Below are 24,232 nucleotides of genomic sequence, written 5' to 3' on the forward strand. Positions count from 1 at the left end.
TTCTTAGCTCTATTTAAGGAGCACTGTTGTAAACTTCTCTGTCTCTAAATGAGATTGCCATTTCTTCCCTGCTCTGACATCTTTACAAAAAGCTGTTGAGGCTGGAGGGCTTACCTTATCTGTGTTTCTTTTGTTAAGGATCACAGGGACTCTGTAGCTATTTTCACTGTTTGAAAATCGTTGTCCAAAAGACTGATTATTAGCTGAAGTCACTATGCACATCCATGTCTTTTCTTTCTTCTGCTTCCACCTGTCTATATTCACAAAAGTAGATCCACACCACTCCTAATTCTCTTTCATACTTTGTATAGGCTTTATAAGTAGTTTCTTTGGGTCTTATTTTCACAAAATCTTTCTATCTTTCTATAAGCCTGTGGATCACACCTCCTATACACATTTTCAATACACCTTATAATGGATACTTGGCTACTCCTCCAAGTTTGTCTTGCACTCCTCTGGATTTAGAAATTTAGCTATGATGTTCATGAACTACTGATAGGATCTACACCTTTAAAATAATGAAGGCTCACACAACTGTAGCGAATGCAAGGAACATCCTGGTGGTGACCGTGCAATCTGTATCATCAGAATCTGCTTTCAGATTAAATTACCACAAATTTTCTATTTGTTTATTTGTGTTTTAAAAAATTTTCAGTAAAGGACAATTTTTAATTTTTTTTCCAAGTAAAAGCAAGAGATCTTTGCCCAATCCCTGGCAAAACACACACAGACACAATCACAAACACACATGCCAAAATAGCAAATCAAAATAAAATTTATAAAATCAGGAAAAGATAGGTATATTCTTTCATTTTAATTTAGCAAGTCCTTTGAACTCCTAACTGGTGGACCTGATAACTATTTTCCTGGTTGTCATTAATCAATAATTCAAGATGATAAAATGAATATTCTATTGGATATAACTTCAAATTAAAATGCAACAATTTAGAGAAATTATAGCATTTGAAACTAGAATAAAAGTCTTGGAAGATAATAAAGCATTCTACTATTAATTGAGATATTCCTTCACTGACCCCAGAGGACTTTTCCAAAAGAAAAATTTAGTATCTGTGATCCTTGATGTGAGATATGTGACAATATCTCCATAAAATGTGAGATATTGTCTTCCACAGCCTACCATACCTTATGGCTGACTTGTTACTGTGGTAAGAGTTTACAAACTTAATTTTATTGGACATTCCCTGTTTCTCTACTTCTTTTTTAATTATTTCTTTATACACTAATGATAAGTTAGATTTTCCAATATTTTCCCTCCTTTGACTTAATTCCTTAACATGATAACCTTCAGTCCTATCCATGTTTTAGCGAAATGCAGAACTTCATCTTCTCTTGCATGTGAACAGGATCCCATTGGGTATATATGCCACAGTTTTTGTTTCTGTTCCGTTTTTCCATTCCTCTGCGGTTGGGGCGCTTGGATTATTTCCAGTTCTTGGTTACTGTCAATAGTACTGCAATTATCATAGGGGTACATGTGCATGTGTGTGTTGTGTGTGTGCATGTATTTCTTAAAAAAAATTAATTAGTGTTTTTGTATTCTTGGGATAGACACCTAGGAAAAAGAACTAAGCTGTTGGTTCACCTGGTTCCTCTACTTTAAATTGTTGAAGAAAATCCATGCTGCTCTCACAAAATCTGAACTAGATTATTTTCATACAATAAGTTCAAGTTCCTCCCCTATTCTCTAACCACATCAGCATTTGCTGTTTCTGGCCTTTTAACATAGGTAATTCTTATGGGTATTAAGGGGTATCTTTATTTTCATTTTCTTTTCCATAATAAGTGACGATGACTTTTTTTTTAATGTAACTTACACCATCTGTATGTCTTCTTGGAAGGAGTATTTAACTTTTCTCCCATTTTTTTGAAAGTTAATTTATTGTTTTTCTGTCTGAATTTTGTTATGTTTTTAAAAAATCTTAAATTCTAAATTTGTTAAATTCTTAAACTCTGCCATTTAGCAGAATTACGTGTGTGAACATTTTCCTCCATTCAGCAGGATGTTTGTTTGCTTTAATGATAGTTTCTTTAATAGTGCAAAAGTTATAACAAAAACATTTCACTAAAAAGAATATTTTAATAATAAAAGTGGCAGAAGTAAATTGAAAATAAAAAAAAAAACAAAATTACAGTTCTAAGAAAAAAAAAGATGTTTGGATTCTGTCATCTATTTTCTCCTGAACTAGTAGGAATTCTCATAAATGTCTAAAATCATTCAAGAGATCTGTGCTTAAAAAAGAGTTGAATTAAGTGTTTTCCACTGCCTGTCTTAAATTTAAAACTTTAAGATTCATAGTCTTATTTCTCTATGTATTTAAATATAATTATTACAAAGCACTTTATCAATTCAGTGTAATATGCTTCATTCAATGTAATAAAATAAAAAAAGAAACACTTTACAAACAGGCAAGATATCTCTTACAAAGTACTTTGCAAAGAACATTTTAACACATACTAAACACACTAAAGCACTTTTGGAAAGTTCCTGTGGGAAATGACAGTGTTATTTGGTTATATTAAAGCCTCATTTCGTTACACAAACTTGAAAGAGAAGTTGCCTTGTGGTAATGCAAGTCTTTATCTGAGAGGCCAACGGTAATTCTGCAAATTTGTAGCATCATTTCCTCAAACAACTCAGGGCTGAATTCTCCTTCAGTTCCTCAGTCCTAAATATTCACAGAGAAAGAAAATATAGGTCTTGACTTCTAGATTTTTATGCATTGCTGAAAGTTGAAAACTTTAGGTGATACCATGTGTCATTATGGAACAGTACCAAAAAGCAAAGGGTCTAGGAAAATGCATGTCTCTTCAATTTAGAGAGAGAAGATGGAAACACCATTGTTTTTCTTTTCTCAGTTAAATATGTGTGAATCAAGAGAAAAAACTTTTTTCAAATTAACACATGGTTCGGGAAAAGAAGAAACAAGCAAAGAAGACAAAATCAGGTAAAATTATATTTTTTAAATCAGCCTGCATGTTTAAAAACAGGGTTGATGTGTTGAATATTTATTAGCGCTTGTTTTTGAAATGTGGTTGAAATGTAGTTTGACAATACAGTAGATGTATCATGTATTACACTTAAAATATCTATTGATTAGAAGCAAAGAGCTGCTAAGTCTAACATACCTTCTTTTAAAAAGTGCAGCTGTCTTGGGAACTAAAAAACGGGTTTAACTATTATTGAAGTATAATCTCACACCCTTTATAGTCACTGAGGGAGAAATAGAAAAATCTTTTACATATGTGTCCTTATTCCTCTGGAAACATGATATTTAAATGATATTCTTTTAAAAGTCAATAAGAATGTGTGGGAGTTGGGGGAGAGAAATGGGGTATTCAGGTGATCACTGGTTCCAAATTTGCTTGATATTTAGAGAGAGAGATTTTAAGTGTCATCCAAATTGTCCTGACACAATGCTTTCCATTGCAGAGCTAAGGAAAAAAGAAACAGGTTCAGTCTTCTTGTGCAGAAACTCGAGTTTCATGAAGAGACTCACTCCAGTAGATCTGGGCACTTGGCCCAAGAAAGAAGGTGAATAATTTTTAATTATTTTGGGAAGATGTTGCTGATTCCATTATTTAAAGATTTACGAAAGAGGAAATTAAAAATTTCTATTTAATAGAAATTATGCGGTAATATATAAAGAAGGTTAAAGCTCTCATTCTAAAAATGCTTGAAATATTTTACAAAATTCAAACACTTTAATAGCCTGAATTAAAATAATCTTATAAAAATTTAAGAGTGCTCTTTAAAAATCACAAACCTGTCAAATTTAAATGATACATTGTATTCTTTATAACTGATGAAATACTCATTACTGTAAGAGTTTTCACAAGGCAATGATGTCACATAAAAGAGATACCAGTATCTCTTTTTTTGTGTGAATTGCTCTAATAGCAAGTATAACAGAAAAAACAGTGTTTGTAATCAACAAACATTTTCTTAAGCTGAAAGTAGAATAACTTATATAGTAATATAATACAATTTTATCTATTTGCAAAATGTGCCCAAGAGACTGAAAAATAATACAGGAATTAAGGTATTTGACTTAAATGTGTTCAATCCCTCGTCCCCAAACCAAACAGAGTCCCCTGCCCACGAACAGGGGTTAACCCTGGAGCACTACTGGGTGTGGCTCACAAAACATAAAATAAAATATGACCAACAAAAAAACACAAGATAAATAATGCAGCTTCTAAATTATCATCCTCTAAAATATCTGTTATATTAATAGTGTTTCATAGTTCCCACTTCCTTCAAGCTTTATTAGTTAAACTTCCTTTATAAAACATTGCGGCATATGCGGTAAGAGTGTCAAGGAAGTTGCAGTTTAAAAAATTTCAGTTTAGTCAGTTTACGTTCTTCCATTTGCTAAATTAAAAAAATAGTAGACCTATTTTTTCACAGCTATTTCATGCGCTTTTTGACCTAGCATATCAGTAATATTTTCTTAAAAAAATAAATAATCCACACACTCAGCAACCAATATTTAATCCTACTCTATATGCTAGGTGAATTCCAGAAGAAATGTTTCCAATGATTTTAAGTTTCTAACTTCATTATATAATAATAAAGGACCAATCATGTGGAATATGACTGAAAAGACAGAGGTATAGAATAGAATATGCTGAAGCAGATTCACAAATAGACCTTCTACACAATCCATTATAAAACATTTTATCTTGTAAACAGAATCTCTCCTGCAGAAGCAGTGATGTGGGGTGAATCATTTGAGAAACTGCTTTCCCATAAAGGTTGGTATCAATTTTTCCAAATAATTTGTCTTTTCCTGGAAAATTATAGAAAAATATGTATGTAATTAACCATACAATATGGGCTGTCACTGAAAAGCTTCTATGAGAGACAAGTGAATAATAAAGTTGTTAACAAAGAGAACCTTATTTTTTTTTAATTTTAAGAATTACTCATTGTGGTTAAAATACATATGCTATAGTTAATGCTGTTATTTTGTCTTCTTTTAAGGTTCTCAATGAGACCTTTGGTATAGCTGAATTCCAAATCATCTATCTTATTTTCAGTGTGGACTGATATAAACCTAAAGTACCTCTTTGTATTGATATTTCGTACATCTTCTAGAAATAACACTGTCACTGTCGTCCTGTTATTCATCGATTTCCTCGAGCGGGCATCAGTAACTTCTCCACTGTGAGATTGTTGTTACTGTCTTTGGCATATCGAATATACCACGGGTAGCTTGCCAAGCTCTGATGTGCAGGGGGGATACGGGATACTCTTGGTAGCTTGCCGGGCTCTCTGAGAGGGGCAGAGAAATCAAACCCTGGTAGTCTTCTTGAAAGGCAAATGCCCTACCCGCTGCTCAATCACTACAGCCCATAGTGGTGAGCATAGCTGCCTTCCATAGAAATAAAAATTAAAAATAAATTCTCTACTGCTTATATTAATCACCAATGCTAAAGCAGAATTTTGTAGGAAATGAGAGAAGCAGCGGGTGTTTCAGGTGGCACTTGGTAGACGGAGGTTGATGCTCTAAGTCTCCACCCAGTGAAAGGAGGAAAATCCTCACCTTGCAGCCTCTCTTTCAGATCAGCTTACACAGGCAGCAGTGACTCCCTCTTTTTCTCTTTATTCAGACCATAATTTCTTTCAGGTAGCAAAACTGACAAGCTGAACAAACTATATACTGGGGTAAGACAATTGTGGGATCATAATCTTCTACACTAAACATGACATGACGTAGTCTGCTTAAGACACAACCTTTAACCTTTACCAAATATCACCATTTCCTCAAGCCCAGTGCTTGAGTTACACCTCAAATTCTTCCTCTGCCTTACCCTCCCACTACAGAAGGGCTCTTGTTGCTGGAATAGCTTGCAGCGCAGCACAGCACTTGTCATTCAGACTGTGCTCCATTTGATGAAACACCATTTTCCCTTGTTTGACCTCAACTTTCTGCTGTATTTTTCTGCATTTGCCGTTGTCTTTCTGTCTCCAAGGTCTTTGAGTTCAGCTCATGCTTCCCTGAAGTGACAGACTCGAGAATTTTATTTCTGCAGACTATACATGAAAACATTCTTTTTTTTTTATTGAATTACCGTGAGATACAGTTACAAAGCTTTCATGTTTGAGTTTCAGTCTTACAATGATGGAACAGCCATCCCTCCACCAAGTGTAAATTTTCCACCACCAATGTCCCCAGTATCATCCCCCACTCCTTCCCCTGCCTCCATGGCAGACATTTTCGCCAATATGCAATACGCATACTGAAAGGCTATCACATTTGGTCTTTTATCTACTTTCAGCACACATCTCCCATGTGGAACTATCCCTTCAACCATCATTAACTTTGTGATCCCTTCTCTATTCCAGTTGCCTTCTCCCCCAGCTTTCTCAACCTTCCAACCATGGAGCAATATTCCTGGCCCTTGTCTCTACTGTCCTTGGTATCAGTCTCATATTAAAAACACCCCTTTCTTCCCGTGAAAGAAGAGACTATCTCTAAGATGTAATATTCACTCCAAGAAAGAAAAATGAGTCAGAAAAAAAATCAAGGCTTAAATTGAGGCGAAAAGATGCAATTAAAGAAAATAGAAGGGAGTAGTAAGAGAGAAAGTTTCTATGGGGAAAAAAAAGTAATTTGCTTCTCTTTCCTTTGTATTTCAGCATAATAGGCTAGCAGTTCCTGTTTGGTAGAATTTCCTTCCCAATATCCAACAATTTAACTGTTATTAAAATCCTAACCAAACATAAGTAGGATCTGTCTCAACCTCAAATCTCTAGGTTACCACAATGTTGGTTCAGGCACTTATCCGATCTCAGTATTAACTACAACCATTATAAAACTTCAAAATTGATGTCCTTCAAATTTGTTTCTTTTTTATATCTTATTTTATTTCCATCCTTTTGGCACATCCTGATACTTTTGTACTTTCAGCAAAGTATATGAAAAGAAGAAAGTTTCTTTCTTATTTTTTTTTCTGATTTAACTGATTAAAAGGGAATGCGTCTTTTCATATGTGGATACCTAAACCTAACACATTCTCTGGCAAACATTAAGGGCTCACGTAATAAACTGAATTTGTTGCTAGGAGAAAGTTAGTCTAGGGTTCCTTTGAGATTTGAGTTCTGGTTCCCTTCCGCAACATAATAGTGATATAATCTTAGTTAAGCTCTCTAATCACTCCAACTTTCTGCTTTCTCAACTGTAAATGGAGATAATGTCTTTAACTCCAACAAAATCAGGCTTCTCTCAGGATTAGTGAGATGATGAATAAGAAACAAAGATCCATTTAACACCACACATAGAGAAATTGTTACTGCTATTATAGAAAAAAATTATCATCAATAATTTGAATAATACTTTCCTGTTTTCCAGTCTACTCCCAACTGGATAATCATCATTTATAGGATTAAATTCCAAATGAAAGTAATATATAACAGGATTTATTTCTTTAACTAAATAAGTTTATATGCAATAATTTTATTATATTCTCATGACTCATTCAGAAAGATTTAGTCAGGGTAATTAGTCCTAAAGAAAAATCTTCTCCTGGCAATCTGGAATCATCCTGCTCTGCAGGTAGTTAAAACTTCATGGAAAACAATGAATCTACAAATTCCTTTTCTTTTTGTTTAGGGAATGTTAAAAAGCTATCATCAATTTGTATTAAAGTGGTTACCACAAATAACAAGTCTCAATATTGATCCATTCAAATATTAACACTGCTCATGGTAAAAGTGCCAGAAATATTACATTGAATTTACCCCCATCCTTTCCCACAATGTTACTAGTATTTTAAATCTGAAAGTCAAATACAATTATTTTAATAGTGAAGTAAAAATAAAATTTGAACTGTAGCACTGTCATCCTATTGTTCATTGATTTGCTCGAGCGGGCCCCAGTAACGTCTCCATTGTGAGATTTGTTGTTACTGTTTTTTGGCTTATCAAATATGCCATGGGTAATGTGCCAGGCTGTGCCGTATGGGTGGGATATAGTCGGTAGCTTGCCGGGCTCTCTGAGAGGGATGGAGGAATCAAACCCCGGTTAGCTGCATGCAAGGCAAATGCCCTACCTGCTGTGCTATTGCTCCAGTCCCAAAATTTAAACTACTCACCTAAAAATGTCTGTAGTTGCAAATGATAAAAGCTATTTCATTTTTAATGACTTGACAAGAGCAAGAAAAAAAGGGGGGGATACTATACTCAAACATCCATACACATATTAACACACACATACTTCAAGAAAGATTTGCTACTTTTAAGAGTTTGTATGTTAAAAAGCTCTTAAGGTAGAAAGGAAGAATTAGACTCATATACAATGGGCTAGCTATAAAGCTATTACACATATATGATACAATTCATGGTGAGAAAGAGCTATTTTGGAAGGAAAATGAATTAATATGGTGATATTCTGAATGTATATTATTGTTGTAAATGAAATGAGTAAGAAATAAGAGATTAAGAAAAAGAATGAACCAAATTCCCATGTTTTAATTCAAATTAACAGAAAGATATTGGCACCTTTATAAATGAGAAATTGAGAGAAAAGAACAAGACTTATGAGAACTTTACAGGTTAGAGTTTAAAATTTGTTAGTTGCCGGTAATCTTTACGAATTTTGTAGTCACATACACAAAAATAGAAAAACAATTAATTAAAAAAGAGATTCACTAATAGTGTTACATACTTGATAACTGAAGATATGAAAGAGAATGTTACTCTTTATAAAAGAAATTTTTGGGGGGGAAAAAAATTCCTTTCACCACTATACCATTGTTCATTTTTTCCTCTGCAGCATCAAAGGAGTCATTGCAAATAATTCTGGTCTTTCTATATTTTCATTAATGCCTGCTTGGGCTTTTCACAATCTGAATTATTTTTTTACATTCTAAATCTATTCAGTTTAAATCTGAAAATAATTCATACTAGGTCAGAAATAAACAAAAATGATAGTCATTGGACACCTTTCATTAAAAATTATGCACTGTTTAAATCGAAAAATGCTTATTACTGACATAGAGTAAAAAAAAGTTTCAAGAAAACACATACATCTTGTTAGAAAAGGAAATGAAGGCTTCTTCCACCCTTCCACCTTTCAGCCTGTGACTTTTCAGGTTACCCTTCCCAATTTCCAGCTATCAATTTTCCACAAAATAAGTGATCACAGTTTTGGGTCCAAGTTAAACTTCTTAGATGACCCTCATAACAAATTCTCAGTTTCTTAGTCTCTCTAAAATATAAGTAAAATTTAGCCTAAACATAAAAGGATCATGTAGATAAATCATTACTGCTAAAATAACCACAGTTTTCTGTGACAGGTCAAGAATTAGGAAACCAGATATAAAGGAGAAACAATGCAACCTAGTGCTTCGGCTATTATACTGTACTTGGATTTCTAACTTCAGAGTTTCTTAACTTTTTGTTTCACTTGGTTTCTTGGCATCAGAAAAATACTCCAACAGATGCCAGAGTTTCAATTTAGAAACATGCAATTACAAGCATTTCATATTTGTATGACACATTGAGCCAGCTTCTTCCAGTGTGAATTCTAATCCCAGGTTCTATCAAGCACTTTTGGCAGCTGCATTCACCACTGCTGCCTTCTAAAGGACTGTTTTGCAAGTTACTGCCTCTGTGTGAAAAATGGTTCCATTGTGACCCGGCTTAATGCAGCTGCCCAAAGAGAAACAGGAAGTAGTTAATGGGCTTGGATTAATCTCATACAACGTTGCATATTACTTTCAAGAAAATAATTGACTTAAAATTTTAAATAAATGAACTTTCTCATTCATGAGCTCATTTCTTAAATCAGCATTTATTTTCCCCTATTATATTCACATTTTGCCAACGAAATCCATTCACTGTGAGCACTTTTAAGTTTTGGCCCCTTCCCCCAATATGAATGCTGTGGTTTTGTTTTGAACGCTTGTATCAAACTCAGAACTAACCATGATATTAAAAGGTTTTTGCATAGTATCACAGAGACTGGCAATGTCTGCAATCTGACCTTGTCCAGCAGCTTAAACAGAATGAGTCACCCCATAAATTGTCTTCCCTTAGTACTTGGCATGGATATACAAGCCTTACCCTTTAATTTCCAGATTCCTAAGCAGTAGGAACATTATTCCTCATGGTACTTTTGCACTGTAGCCTATAATTAAAAATAAGATAAACTTGGATTCAAAAGTCTGTGTTTAATCAGGGATTCAGTTTGCCAACAGAAAATTTGGGGCTACTTAACACTGAATCTTACCTTCATCTTAATAAGTAAGTATAATAATACATATCATACAAAACTCAAATGAAAATTAAGTGAATTGTTTCAATAAAGGCATATAGCGCTATGTAGTACCCTAGCAAACTCTAAATCTTATATTAAAATTAACATTATTGCACTTTGAATATGTAATACAGTTTTTGATTCATATTAAGTATTTTATAAATGAGATAGATATGTTTCCTGGCATATGGGTGATCCCTTTTAGGTTTCAGTGCAAAACATTTTATTTTAGTCAACATATATTCATAGGAAAAGTAATGACCATAGTCTTCAAAAATCATGACAATTATTAACTTAGTTTAGTTTTCCAAACTGATCCATTCTCATTCAAAGTAGGTTTTTTCCCTTTTCTTGAATACAAATGAGAAAATGAATCTTAGTTGAAACTACTGTGATAACTATTTCACAATCTATGTAAATCTAATCATGCTATACAATAAAAGGGTAAACTACAATATATATATATATCAATTTTCCTAACTAAAACTAGTAAATATTTTTATATAAAATAAAAACTGTACAAGATATGCTTATACATAACATATGGATGAATAATTGGAAATCAAAAGAATTCTTTTCTTTCATTCAGGTCAAACTGACTTTATTCTTAAACCCAATAAAACAATATTTCATCTTCCAAACAAGCTTTGATCTAGACTGACTGTTTAAATAGCAGGAATTTTATTTCAACTTTACATCAATGTCCATTTAAAATGAACAGAGGAACAAAAGAGAAAAAGGCTAAAATGCCCCTTATTAGGAAGAAATAATGTCTACATAATAATAAATCAATAATACTCAATTGTAGGTTTTTAAAACCGGCAGAGCACAATTATAAATTTTTAATTTTTTATTTATTTGGTTTGGGGGCTGCACCTAGGCAGGTGCTCTCAATGCTTAGCCCTGACCTCATGCTTAGGAATCACTCCTGGCAGAGCTCTGGGGGACCATATGCAGTGCCATGAATCTAACTGAGGTCTGTCATATGCAAGCGAAACACTTGAGCAGTTGTACTAGCTCTCTAGCCCCAAATCATTTTTTAAAAACTTAAAATGTTCTTACAATCAGTCTGTTGTCTTCCTTCCAGTTATTTCCTAATAAGTAGACAAGGAGGTTTTGATAAATCTATGTTAAAGAAGCTGCCAAACAAGTAACAAATCTCAGAATTCTGTTATAATATAATTGATCAGTTCTAGAGATGATTATTAGAGACAAATAGCAACTAAATAGAAATACACACACACATATATACATATATATATATATATATATATATATGTATATCATCGAAAATCAGATGGTCCAGACACGTAATACAATTCAAAGACAACCGCTGGACTAGAGCTGTTACTATGTTACTAATTGGATTCCACGGGATGTCAAAAGACCGAGTGGCCGTCCACCAATGAGATGGTTAGACTTCTTCGTCAAAACCCTGAATGAACAATTTAAGGCTCTTCCTGTTCCTGAAGCGAGCAGATATCATTGGGCTACACTAGCACCCGACAGAGACAAACGGAAACATTACTGGCGCCCACTCGAGCAAATGGAGGATCAACGGGATGACAAGTGACAAGATACAAGTAATAGAAATATATATGGATATGTATTATAATTGAATTAAGTAGAATTGGTTATTAATTTGGGACTCATATAAAAGAGGAATATCTTAGAAACTTGAAAATGAAAGGAAGTATAGAAGTATGGGTATTAAGCAATATTTTCTCATCACATTAAATTTATTCTTCAAGGGACAAAATGATAAAATGTTTTAACAATTCTGACCAAAAAATAAGTTCAAGCCAATTGATCCACAGATTGTTGCTTTTGATGGATTTTGATTCTAGAGAACTATGCCTTGTCCATATTTCAAATTTTACTTCAATTTTGATTGAAGTATGGGAAGGCATGTCAACCTTTATCGTTTTGCTTCTTTCCAGATTATTAGAGAAAAGCCAGTGGAATTCAGGTAGGAGGGATGGCAAATGGCAAAAAATTCAAACTAGAGATTATGCAACAAAACCATGTTTCTGATCACATAAATGGGAAGAAATTAAGTTTTTATGGTTTCAAGTTTTCTATCAATTTAGTAACCAAACAATGCCTCTTTATCTTATTTTCTAAAATCATCAATATGAGGCTCTATAGTCACCCAAAGCCTTCAAAGGATGCAGAAAAATTTTTCCAAAATTAAAAAGTATGGAGTTTGTACAGTAGAAAGATCATTCTAAATATGCTTTTGTACAAGTTCATGTGCTAATGAATAAGGGGTAAAAAATATATGGCGGTTGGGGAAAAGGGAGTTTAGCCAGTGGGAACTAAAGAAGAACCATAATCTTTGTGGGGACCAGTGTGCTAGCATATATTGGTAAAATCGCCATATCTGACTTGATATTGTTCAATTTGGAAGCAATTTTGGTTTAAAATATTTTAAGATGATAAATCCCTACACTACTACAATATACATACAGTATTTATAGATATATATTATATAAATATATACATATAATGTATCAGATATTTGAGGAAACAGCTTTCAAATCTGATTTAATGCAGTCTAGCAAAATGATTCAAAAGCTTATAGAAACAAGAGTAGTTAATGTCACTCATATTCATCACTTTTATCTCCTCACAGTGACTATAATGTGTTGAGTCATTCTGGAGCCACTTGGGATTTCTCTTTAAGGTGGTTGTATTTGAAGAGGAATTATCTTACTAGCATATAATGATGTTAGACAAGTGACAAGTTGCTTGTCAGCCTTACAATATCTTCTTAAAGTCTTGTGAGTCTGACCTTCATTTGTCTTCCTGGGTTGTTTTAATTTCATTTTGTTTTGTTTGTTTGTTTTTGCTAACATCTAACCACTCACATCTGGTGCTCAGTCAACTTACCAAGGGAAAAAAAAAATGGTAGCATCTGCTCACACCCCATAAAAATTTCAGTGGAAGAAGTAGTAGGCTAAAAAAGAAAAGACAGATAGGACTACTGCCTTTGAAACTAAGTTCCTGTTTCAAATTGTTTAATATTAAACAAAATGCTTACAAAATTTTTAAAAATGATCTTTGTAACAAAGGACATGCTTTCAATCTAGTAGAAATAAATGGAGATCCATAAAATATAATTTAGTGGTTGTATTTTTCTTTGTGCTGCTGATATGAATCACCATAACTTTAATACAAATTTATCTTACAGTTTAATGAGTCGGGGAAATACCCATTTTAAAAAAGGCATTGCTAAGTCATTGTCCATTCTGGAAAGTGAGGGGGGCGGGATTATTTGTTCTTGTCATTTGAGTTCTGGACAGAATGATTTCTTTGCAGTTTTGAACCAAGATCTCCATTTCCTATTGTTGCTCACTTGAGGACTGTCTCATTTCCTACAAGCCACCCTGTTTCCTTAGCTGATAACTCTCTCATTTGGACTTAAGTTTACAACGAGATTTTCTGTTGCATTTTTCTGACCTCTGTCTCCCTTCTTTTAAACTTTTAACTTTTAAACTTTTATTTTTAATTCAAATAGCATTGACTTATAACACTAACTGTTATATATGTGCCAGACATGCATTTTCACACCTTAGCCAAAGTTTTCATGCCACACCCCATATCTCCATATACTGAAATTCACTCACCTCCTTCCAATGAACCCCCTTTATTCCTGAGGTGGCATTTCTATGTCAACCTCAGCTCCTCTTTTGCTTTTAACAACTCATGGGATTAGACTGAGTCCTTTGGATACTCCCAGATTAATATCCCTAATTTAAGGTGCTAATCCACAAATGCACCTGCAAAGGTTTTTTTTTTTTCCATTGAAAGTAATATTTCTACATGTTCTGGGATAAGAAAGTGCAAGAGTTGTTTCTGTTCTTAATACAGCAAGTTGTCTTCATGAGAAACATAAACCTGTTCAACTTAATTTCTTAATTTAGATCTAAGGTTATTAAAGTTATTTGCCAATTTCCTTATCTATAAAAATTAATATAGAGCATATTCCAAACATCTTTTGTAAGCTTGAATCTGGTAATGTATATATATATATATATTTATATATATAATAGCCCTCAAATCCTCCAAATATGTATATGTGAAAACTCTTGAGTTTTTGCCATAATTCTACAAAATTATGCCTTCTGTATGAAATTGTTAACACTAGAAATAGTCACTGACCACAGGAAGAATCTTCAGGAGAAAAAAATATAATAAATGAATATATGAAGAATTCAGCAGTGTTTTTCATACATAATGCTATATATTTTGCTTCTCCTTTATTATTTATGTGTTCACACTCAAGTTTTCACTTTTGATTAGAATCTTTGCATTTGTGATCAGGAGTTATATTGCCTATGCTTTTCTTCTTTAGTTTTTTCTTAGTCTTTTTTTCCTCAGGAGAAGAACAAAGAAATATCTATCTATATACATATATATGTATATAAGAGTTTTGTCAGTCTTTTCAAAGAATGATGGAAATTTGATCATTCCATGATTTTTCAGAGAAATTTCTGTAATAGGTAAGTACATTTTTCCTTGCTGCCTAGTGGAATTCACTAAATATGACTGGGAATGGAGGCATTTATCATATAAACATATAGTAATTAAATTAGCACTATCAGATTTTCTATATCTTCAGTTTCTCTTTGATAGGCTTCAGTTCTCGATAATTTTCTCATTTGATACATTTATTGTATACATGAAATACATAAAATAATTTATAATATTCAAAATCTATTCCTGAAATATATATAAAATCTGTGGTAATAGTCTTGATTTTCTTCTTACTCTGAATGAATCATGTGAACGGTTCTACTTTACCGACATTTTCAAAGACCAACTTTAAGTTTTGTTAATTTTCTCTATTTTTTATTTTCAAAGAAACTTCCAGTTTCATTTCATTTTTTCTTTTATTTACTGTTGGTAATTTACCCTTAGTTTTCAAATTTATTAAAGTGGAAACTTAATTATGTTTTCTTACCTTTATTTTCTAGCTTAGCATTTCAAATAGTCAGCTTTATGTTATTGTTTAAACTATGTCCCACAGTTTGAATTCTTGTACTTTCATTACAGTTCAATTATTATTTTCTAAGTTCTCTCGTGATTCTGTCTTTGGCCCATGAAATACATGTATAGTACTGTTCTATTTCCAAGTGTTGGAGGTTTTTATAGCTATGTTACTAGCAGTAAAATTCTATGGCTATAGAGCCTACTTTTTTAGGATAACTATCTTTAGAAATTTCCTTCTTTTTCTTATTTAATTAAATCACCATGTGGAAAGTTACAAAGATTTCAGGCTTAAGTCTCAGTTACACAATGTTCAAACAACCATCCCCTCACCAGTGCACATATTCCACCACCAAGAACCACAGTAACCGCCCCCCCCACCTCCCCAGCCCCCAATGCCATTTGTGTAGTGGATAAATTTCACTTTACTTTCTCTTTACTTTGATTACATTCAATATTTCAACAGAAAAGGTTCATTTTACATCCTAGAATGTGTCACATCTTGGATAATTTGTCTTTATCTACTTGAAATCCCTGTTCATTTTAGAATTTTTAATTCAGTTTATTTGATTACTAGCATTATTTTGTATATTATCATTTATATTCTTCTACTTGTTCTGTATATTTAGAAAGAAATATACTTCAAACCTACAATTTAAAGGACTTTGTAGTTTCTACTATCTTTAATCTATTGTCAAACTTACTCAACGACTTTTATTATTGGTTTTAGGGCCACATCTGTATGATGCTCAGGGGTCACTCCAGGCTCTGTGTTTAGGAGTTATTCCTGTGGTGCTCCAGGGACCATATAGGATGCTGGGAACTGACCCAAGTAGGCCACATGCAAGGCAAGAGCCTTACCCACTGTATGATCTCTCTGGCTGCCTAATGACTTTTTTTTAATCTCAGATAGTTATTTTCCTTCTTATTTTTAGAATGTCCATTTGGATATTTTTATATTGCTTCAATTTCTCTGCCCCATTTTCACACATCTATTAGCTCAGTATGTCTTCTTTAACTCTTACAGCGTCAACATCTCAACAATGGCTTTTAAAATGTTCTTACATGCTATCTAAAGCAACATTTTGGAAACTAATGACTAATTTATATTAACATTTTCATTTTACACTAATATTAGACATTCATTTGCAATAGTACATTTTTATTATATTTGAGCATGGAGTATATAGGTATCTAGTTTATGATGTCATCCTTTAAAGAATGTTAAAGTGTATTTCCACTAGTCAGTTAAGTCACTGACACAGTCTCTTGATTCCATCTGGACATATTATTTTTTTAAGCCTTTTGTACAATCTCTTTTAAATTTGTCATTACTCCAGAACACATTAATGTAGGTTAAGGATGACTTCTTTTTTGATGATTCCATTATGACTGTACCAGAATTCCAAAGTTTCCCAGCCCTGGAATATTCGCATACCTCCATTTTTATTCTCCTGACTGTTCTTCTCTTCTTGACTTACCAGAAAATTTCCTGTCCATGTAGATGACTTGACTAGTTAACTGTCAAAGATCTACAGAGTACCACATGTGTGCTTCTCATTTTTCAGTATATTGTCCTACACATTCCAAATCATTTAATTATTTTGCTGGCGGTGGTGTTTGTCCACACATAGTTGTACTCAGGGATTACTCCTGACTCTGCTCAGGGATCACTCCTAGCAGGGACCCATATGATCACTCAGAGGGTTATATGATGCTAAGGAGTAACCCAGGTCAGTCACATGAAAGCATCATAACTGCTGAACTATCTGTCTGACCCATATTATAATTTTTACAACTCTCACTTATGCCCCTCAATTTATTTTTTTTAATTTACTTAAGTTCTATTACCACTCCAGTACTGTAGTGCCCTTAGTTAGGAAATCAAAGTGGGCTTACTCTTAATATCCATCTTCTCTCTTGAACAACATATCTTGCCTGATTGTCTCAATGTCTCTTTGCTTTGTGTTTGCACTCTAGAGAAATACAAGTTATCTCTTGAATTCATATTTCTCTCTTACTCTCTGCTTATGTCTTTCTAAGTTCCATTCTACTAAAACTATCTTGCTTCACACACACACACACACACACACACACACACAGACAAAGCAAATCTGTAAAACTTACGGATGCACTAGAATTAGGAATACATAGAATAGCTTATGGTAACACTCAGGAGGGATCGGTGTACCTCCTGAAATACTTGTCAGCTTACTTGCAGCACACAGATTGGCATTTGTCACAAACTGAATCTTGCCAATTTGGAATTTTGTTTTCATGCTAAGAAGGACTTAACACTCATAAGACTCATTATAGCAAAAGTTAGGAGACTGAGTTCCAACTTAATATAGATTCAAAAATAAAACTATCACTGGTAACCAATTCTTTTCCTTGGAGAAGTCAGCTCATAATAAAAATTCTGTTTGATAATCTTGAACATAGAACAAAATTAAATGTTTTATGGCATCAAACTTAGATAGGGACTATTTAATGGGCTAGTACACTATTAATCTTATATACTAATATGCCATACTGTCAAAGGATAAGTATTTCTGTTTCTTTTTAGTAGAACCCCAGCATGGTAAAGCTGACTATTTCCCAAACCTACAGTTTATGGTAATTACATGTATGCATGTATGTTGAGATTCCTATGAACATATGAATGAATATATGGTGGGTTCCTATAGATCCACGACAGACTTGTAATTTAAGTTGCTGCATGGGAAACATTATGAAAAGGTTTGGTATGAAAATAGTTAATTCAGCTGCAAAATTAATTCAAGTCTTTATGGGGAAATAATTCAGTGGAAATATTTATCCAGCATTGGATCATATGAATTTAGAGCTCAAGGGATAGTTCTGATCTGGAGATGAACTCTATGTATGTTCATTGTATCTGAGTACTGAGTTGATTAACCAAGAAAATGAACTGTAAGGAAGGATTATAAAGGGATGATCTCAGTATTCAGAAGAGTAGCAGAGGTGTAAGAGCAAATTCAAGACCGTGGATGGCATGGAGAAAAATTACACGTATCGTGCCTCCTGTCATAGAGGGAAGTAACATATGGACTGAAAACATTTTCTCTGAAAATAACAGTAAGTCATTTTGGTAAAAATTATTTAGGATGTTAGATAGAAAGCACATTTTAGTTTACTGGGAAATAAATGAGGCAGAACAGATCAAAAACACAAGTCTAGAAAACTTATTCAAAAAACTATCTTTTGTGCCAATAACACTGAGAATCTATAAAGTCAACTAAAATTTATTTTTCTCATTCTCACAAAAGGATTACCATATTTTAATGTCATATTTACTTTAGAACTTTCTCTATCCAGATTACAATGCCTCCTTTTGCCTACAAGTACTGGCAACAATGACTCAAGTACACTGGGACAAAAAGGAAAATGAGTTTCATGGACAATATTGGAGTAAGATAGGAGAATGTAAAAAGAAAAAGGGAGAAAGAAGAGGAATAAATAAATAAGAGATCCCAGTTAACATTACATTAAAGTGGGGAACAGAACTTATGTCAAACCAGGCAACTGCAGAAAGAGACCACAATGAGGAGTTTAGAAATTAGGGCAGATGATAGCCTATAATCTTAGGCAGAAAAGTATTTTAAAAGGGAGGGAAGTGGGTCAATACCATCAAATACTGCAGAGAGAGAAATCCAAACAGATCTTATAGAATTTCTCCGAGTAACAAGTGATAGCAGAAAGACTGAAAGGGTCATAATGAAAGAGTGAGACAAATATAATTAGTACTACCCTCACATCATTTATATTTAGGTCTGGAACAATGGTACAGTGGGTTAGGTGCTTGCCAGGTTTGATTCCTGGTACAACCTGATTCCCAAAGCCCAGTCAGGAGTGCTCCCTGAGCACTGGGACAGGAGTAAACTCTTAAGTACTGCAGAGCACAACACCAAAACAAAAACAAACACAAATATCATTTATTTTCAATTCAAATATGAATTTTTCTGAAAAATCTGGAAGAAAAATATTTTCTTTTTATGGGCACTACCTTTTAAATGTTTCTAAAATATTACCTTAAATATTTTAGATGTTTTTGCAACATGATGAAACATTTGACTTCTGATGATTTATGCAGAGAAAAATGAATTGCATTAACTTTTTAAAAGTCTATACATACATGTTGGGAAACAGAGATAGTAAAGCACTTGCTTTGTACATAGCCATCTCCAGTTCAAATTTCTGGCACTGCTCATACTCCCACAAGTCTCTCAAATACCACCAAGACAGTTTCTGAGCACAGAACCAGGAGTTAACTTTCAGCAATTTTATGTGTAGCCCACGCCTCTAAATCCACACATTTAGGTTTAGAGCATCTTTATTTAACAACCTAAGTATTAGTAATTAGTGATTAGTAATTAGAATAAAAAACTTTCAGAGGGTTAAAGTTTAAACAATTAGTGACATATCAATGCCATAGAACGTATCACATAATTAAAAAAAGAAATAAAACATTGAATGTGCATCATATGGTCCTGAGAAAAACAAGTCACTCAAATAATATTATTTATACAATGCTTTTATGTATATTACCTTCTTGAATTGACAAAATTTTAGGAGTGTCGAATATATCAGTGGTTCTCTGAGTTTAAAGAAATATTAGGAGTTCAAGAAACTTGAATCTATCTATAAAAGGGTCATCTCAGCTGTCCCTATAATACAGAAATGTTCTGTACTTGATTTTCTCATTATTTTTATCTTGGTTATTATACTTTATTATATCTGGATAGATGCTAATTTGTTGGAACCTGGATAAATAGTACATGAAATCTCTAATATTTGTTTATAACAACCTATGAACTTAAAATTTTCTCAAAATTAAGTGTAACTGTTTAAAAGTCTAAAAGTCAAAATTAATTGAAAAAGCACTAGTTTTCAATTCAAATTATGTTAGTCTGCCACATTTTGACTAATAAAAGTAAGTAATTTGATTGAATCTTAGTAAGAAGAGTCATTAATATCATCAGCATCACTGATATAAAACACCAAGACCCATATATAATATTCATGATTTACCAGATAGTGTTTTAAGCACTGAGTATGTTTTAACACATTCAAGTATCTAAGTCCTATTAACTGGTATTTTGATAATTATCTTATGTTGAAATACTGAGAAATTGTGGGACAGAAAAGAAAAGGAATTCACTTAGAACATAGAACCTAACAGCACGAATTGAACCCATACTACCTTCCACAATACAAAGCATACCTCTAATATATTCATGGGGATTAGGGATAAAAGTAAAAAAAGGAGACCCCAGAATCTCTGGAAATCCTTCATGATTGTATATCAAGTTGTTTCTAACATGTATGCTATCTTTTGTTTTGAGAAATACATTGAATAACCACTTGGAAGATAAGTATAAATTTAAAGTTTTCACTCCCCACAGTTCTATATAATATAGGCCCCATTTCTTTCTTTTCCTAGCCTTGTTTTGACTTGAGACTGTGGGAAGCCTCTTTGCATTTTAAACACATACTCAAATTCTGTCCTACTTAGTGAGAGTTTAAGGATTTGTAAATCTCCCAAGTCTTGTAAATGAAGCAATGTGGGGGAGAGAACCAGACACACCATGGAAGTGAAGAGTCTTAGAATTTCCAAATCCTAAATTACTAGTATCTTGATCAGAAGTAGGGGTTGCTCTCTCTCTCTCATTTTGGATGTTGTGGTTTGCAATAGAGGTATTGAGTGGTCATCGTGCTCGGTCTAGAGTCTATTTTCAGAATGCATACCGTTTGTTACTACTAAATGGCTAGTAGTTACTAGTATAGTAAAAATTACTTCAATAAAAGGAAACTTGTGAAAAAAAGTAGGGAATGGCTCAGTAAAATATCAACACACATACACACACACACCTATACACACACTCACTCACAGGCATACCTCAGGGAGAAGTACAGACAAAAGAGACCCGATGCAAGGTCTGGAGCCGAGTCCCTCTGAGTCCCAGGATCTCAGTTTTGTTTCAGTAAGATTGATATTCCTTCTGGGGCGGTGAAGATAACAACACATTTACAGGTCCTTTGGAGCTACGGAGCAAAACATGTGCTGTTGAGCTGTTTCAGAGGGAAGACATGGCTGTTCTGGGAATACCTGCAGTCAGACTTTAAGTACAAAGTGATACTGCCTCTTATGAATATTCTGCAGTTCAATCTCTCACTTCTTTTCTCGATAGATGGATTGAAGACTTTTACCAGATTTCTTAAAACAGAATTCAGTGAAGAAAACATTGAATTTTGGATAGCTTGTGAAGATTTCAAGAAAAGCAAAGACCCTGAGCAAATTCTCCTCAAGGCAAAAACAATATATGAAAAATTTATCCGTAGTGATGCTCCACAAGAGGTAAAGATGACTAGGAAACTTTAGAACAATTTGAAATTGCATTTCTTCTGGGGAGGGAAAGGGAAGGGCACACCTGGCAGTGCTCAGGGCTTACTCCTGATTCTGCATTCAGTGATCTCCCCTAGTGGGCTCAGGGGACCATATGAGGTACCTGGGATAGAACCAGTGTCTGAAATATTCAAGAAAAATGCCTTACCACCTTTCTTATGTATCATCTTACTGCACCCAGCAGTTTGAATTTTTTGTGAGAGAAAAAAACAAATAGGTTTCCCCATACATTCTGCCAGAAAGAACGGGATTTGGGAAAAACAATAGCAATGGTTATTTACATCGATTTCTAAGTACAAATAAGATGCATTGTAAAATAGTGCCTTGAAAGGAAATGATATTTGAAGTCACTCATTAGGTTTGTTTTTATTCTACAGTCTAGACTGAGAGCAAATACTACAAGTCACAACATTTAGCATCATTCATTTATCATGCTAATCACCTTTGCACAGGCAACATCTCTAGAAACTCAGGATTTATGTAAGTGATGAAGCAAAAGAAATCAAGAAGTTCATATCATGCTCCATTTTAATGATAGCTCATCTTTCTATATAAAATATTGCTTGCCCTAAAGTAATTTTCCCTCACCTAATCCTCATAGACAAAAATTCCCTAATAAAGTGATAAGGCAAACTTGGTATGAAAATCCTTTGTTGTGATTTCTGACTGCTACTGCAATATAAGATAATTATCCATAGTAATTGCTTAGCTAGTTATGAACTAGCAAATATTTCTATGCTGTTCTCAAAAAATAATTTACATATTTTATTATATATTTAGAATGGTGTTTACCTATAAAGAAACATGATCCCTGAGGTTTCACTGTTTGTGTTTATTCATTCCATACAAAATTATTTTTCTTATTTTCTGTATGTTTCAATCTGATATGTGTTTCACTGTGTTATTTTGTTTTCTATAAGACCACTTTATACATGGAAAAAAGAGAGCAAGTTGTAGCTTACAACAAGGGAAAAGAACCTCTTCCTAAAAAGTTACCACTGTTTAAACTGTTTTCTTTTAAAATTAAAAGAAAACTGAATCTTTATTTGAACAATACAGGTGGTATTTACCAATATATTCTATATAAAACCTTCTACTCAACTGTATGCTATCTAGCAGTATTTTGACAAAATACTAGCAATATTTTGACAAAAATATAGTTTTGTGTATTTAATAAATACACTAATTTCAGCATACAATAAAAAATTACAGATGAAACAAAAGCACCACAATGAAATCCTAAATATGCCCCTGAGCTCACTGTTTGCACTTATTCAGTGCAATTTTTCTGTGATGTTTCCACTCTGAAAATGAGTAAAACCTAATTATTCCCATGGTAATGGTGCCGGTTCCTGGGTGATTTATGTGAGGCAGAAAAGAGAGAAATGGCCACTTTCTCCTGATCCACCTCTGCCATCATGGAACCAGTTGATAGTCTGTGATGAGCCCCTGCATGGCACAGATCTCAAGTCCCAACCGTCAGGTCACAATCTGAGCTCCAGTTGTTCTGTGCAGTACAGGAGATAATCCTCACCACCTGCTGGCATCAGTACTTACCCTTACAACTTCCCAGTACTTAAAAGTAGCCTGGAAAGACCAGAAGCACAGGGAGAGAAGAGCCAGATGAAACATCAGCCTGAAATAAAGCATCGGACTCCCTAAACCAGCAATAGAAAACGCATCCAATAGTCACGTGCTCTATGCCCGCTCCAACAAAGGTTTGCTTCTATAGTGTTTCTGAAAGGGGTTTTCCTAAGCAGATTGACGACAATCATGTATTTTCAATTACACCCAGGTGAACCTTGATTTCCACACCAAAGAAGTCATTACTAAGAATATCAGTCAACCCACCCTTCAATGTTTTGAGGCAGCACAAAGCAGAGTGTATCAGCTTATGGAACAAGACAGCTACACACGGTTTCTGAGATCTGACATCTATTTAGACTTGGTAGAAGGAAGACCACAAAGAGCATCAAATCTTCGAAGAAAATCACGCTCACTTACCTACGATGAATTTCAGGATGTTAAGTCAGATGTTGCCATTTGGTTATAAAGAAAATAAGGTTTGCTAGGAAAACTTCTGAGAATATGTTATAGAAAATATTCAAGAAAAATGAGAATATGTTATAAATACATTATGTGAATAAATTAAAAGAAAACTGAATCTTTATTTGAACAATAGATGTGGTATTTACCAATATATTCTATATAAAAACTTCTACTCAACTGTATTCTACCTATAAACATAGTTTTTAAATTAAAAGGGTTTAACGAAGTAGAAATTAGTATTAGTACATTAGTAAAGTTAAGGCTAAGCTTCTGAGGACCCTGTCAAAGGTTTTACCAAATATCTTCCTTGTATATTTTTTATAAATATAAACAATATAATGCTCAGATACCCATATATTTATTCACTTTCTATAATGATATTGCTTCAACTCTCTCTCTTCCAAAGAGCATAGATTACATTGGGAATATTTGATCCCTAAATTTTGGCTCACACTGGCTAAAAAAAGCAACAAATCATTTCTAG

At 33.5% G+C, this 24,232-nt stretch overlaps 1 protein-coding gene across 1 annotated transcript; it reads left to right on the forward strand.

The window, feature by feature from the left end:
• Window positions 1-2,847: 2,847 nt before the first annotated feature.
• Window positions 2,848-23,807, forward strand: RGS18 (regulator of G protein signaling 18). The gene is made up of 5 exons (XM_004613028.2): window positions 2,848-2,966; window positions 3,452-3,553; window positions 4,715-4,776; window positions 21,485-21,651; window positions 23,495-23,807. Exons 1-5 carry the CDS (start codon window positions 2,848-2,850, stop codon window positions 23,750-23,752), a joined length of 708 nt encoding a protein of 235 aa, XP_004613085.1. The 3' UTR covers window positions 23,753-23,807.
• Window positions 23,808-24,232: the final 425 nt, after the last annotated feature.

The sequence above is a fragment of the Sorex araneus genome, chromosome 7 (assembly GCF_027595985.1).
Source record: "Sorex araneus isolate mSorAra2 chromosome 7, mSorAra2.pri, whole genome shotgun sequence".
Classification (NCBI taxonomy): domain Eukaryota; kingdom Metazoa; phylum Chordata; class Mammalia; order Eulipotyphla; family Soricidae; genus Sorex; species Sorex araneus.

Excerpts from the sequence above, each read along its gene's own strand:
- RGS18 (XM_004613028.2), top strand. The coding sequence starts at position 2,848 with ATGGAAACACCATTGTTTTTCTTTTCTCAGTTAAATATGTGTGAATCA. Across the intron at positions 4,777-21,484 it reads GAAACTGCTTTCCCATAAAG|ATGGATTGAAGACTTTTACC; the intron begins GTTGGTATCAAT and ends TTTTCTCGATAG. Across the intron at positions 21,652-23,494 it reads GTAGTGATGCTCCACAAGAG|GTGAACCTTGATTTCCACAC; the intron begins GTAAAGATGACT and ends AATTACACCCAG.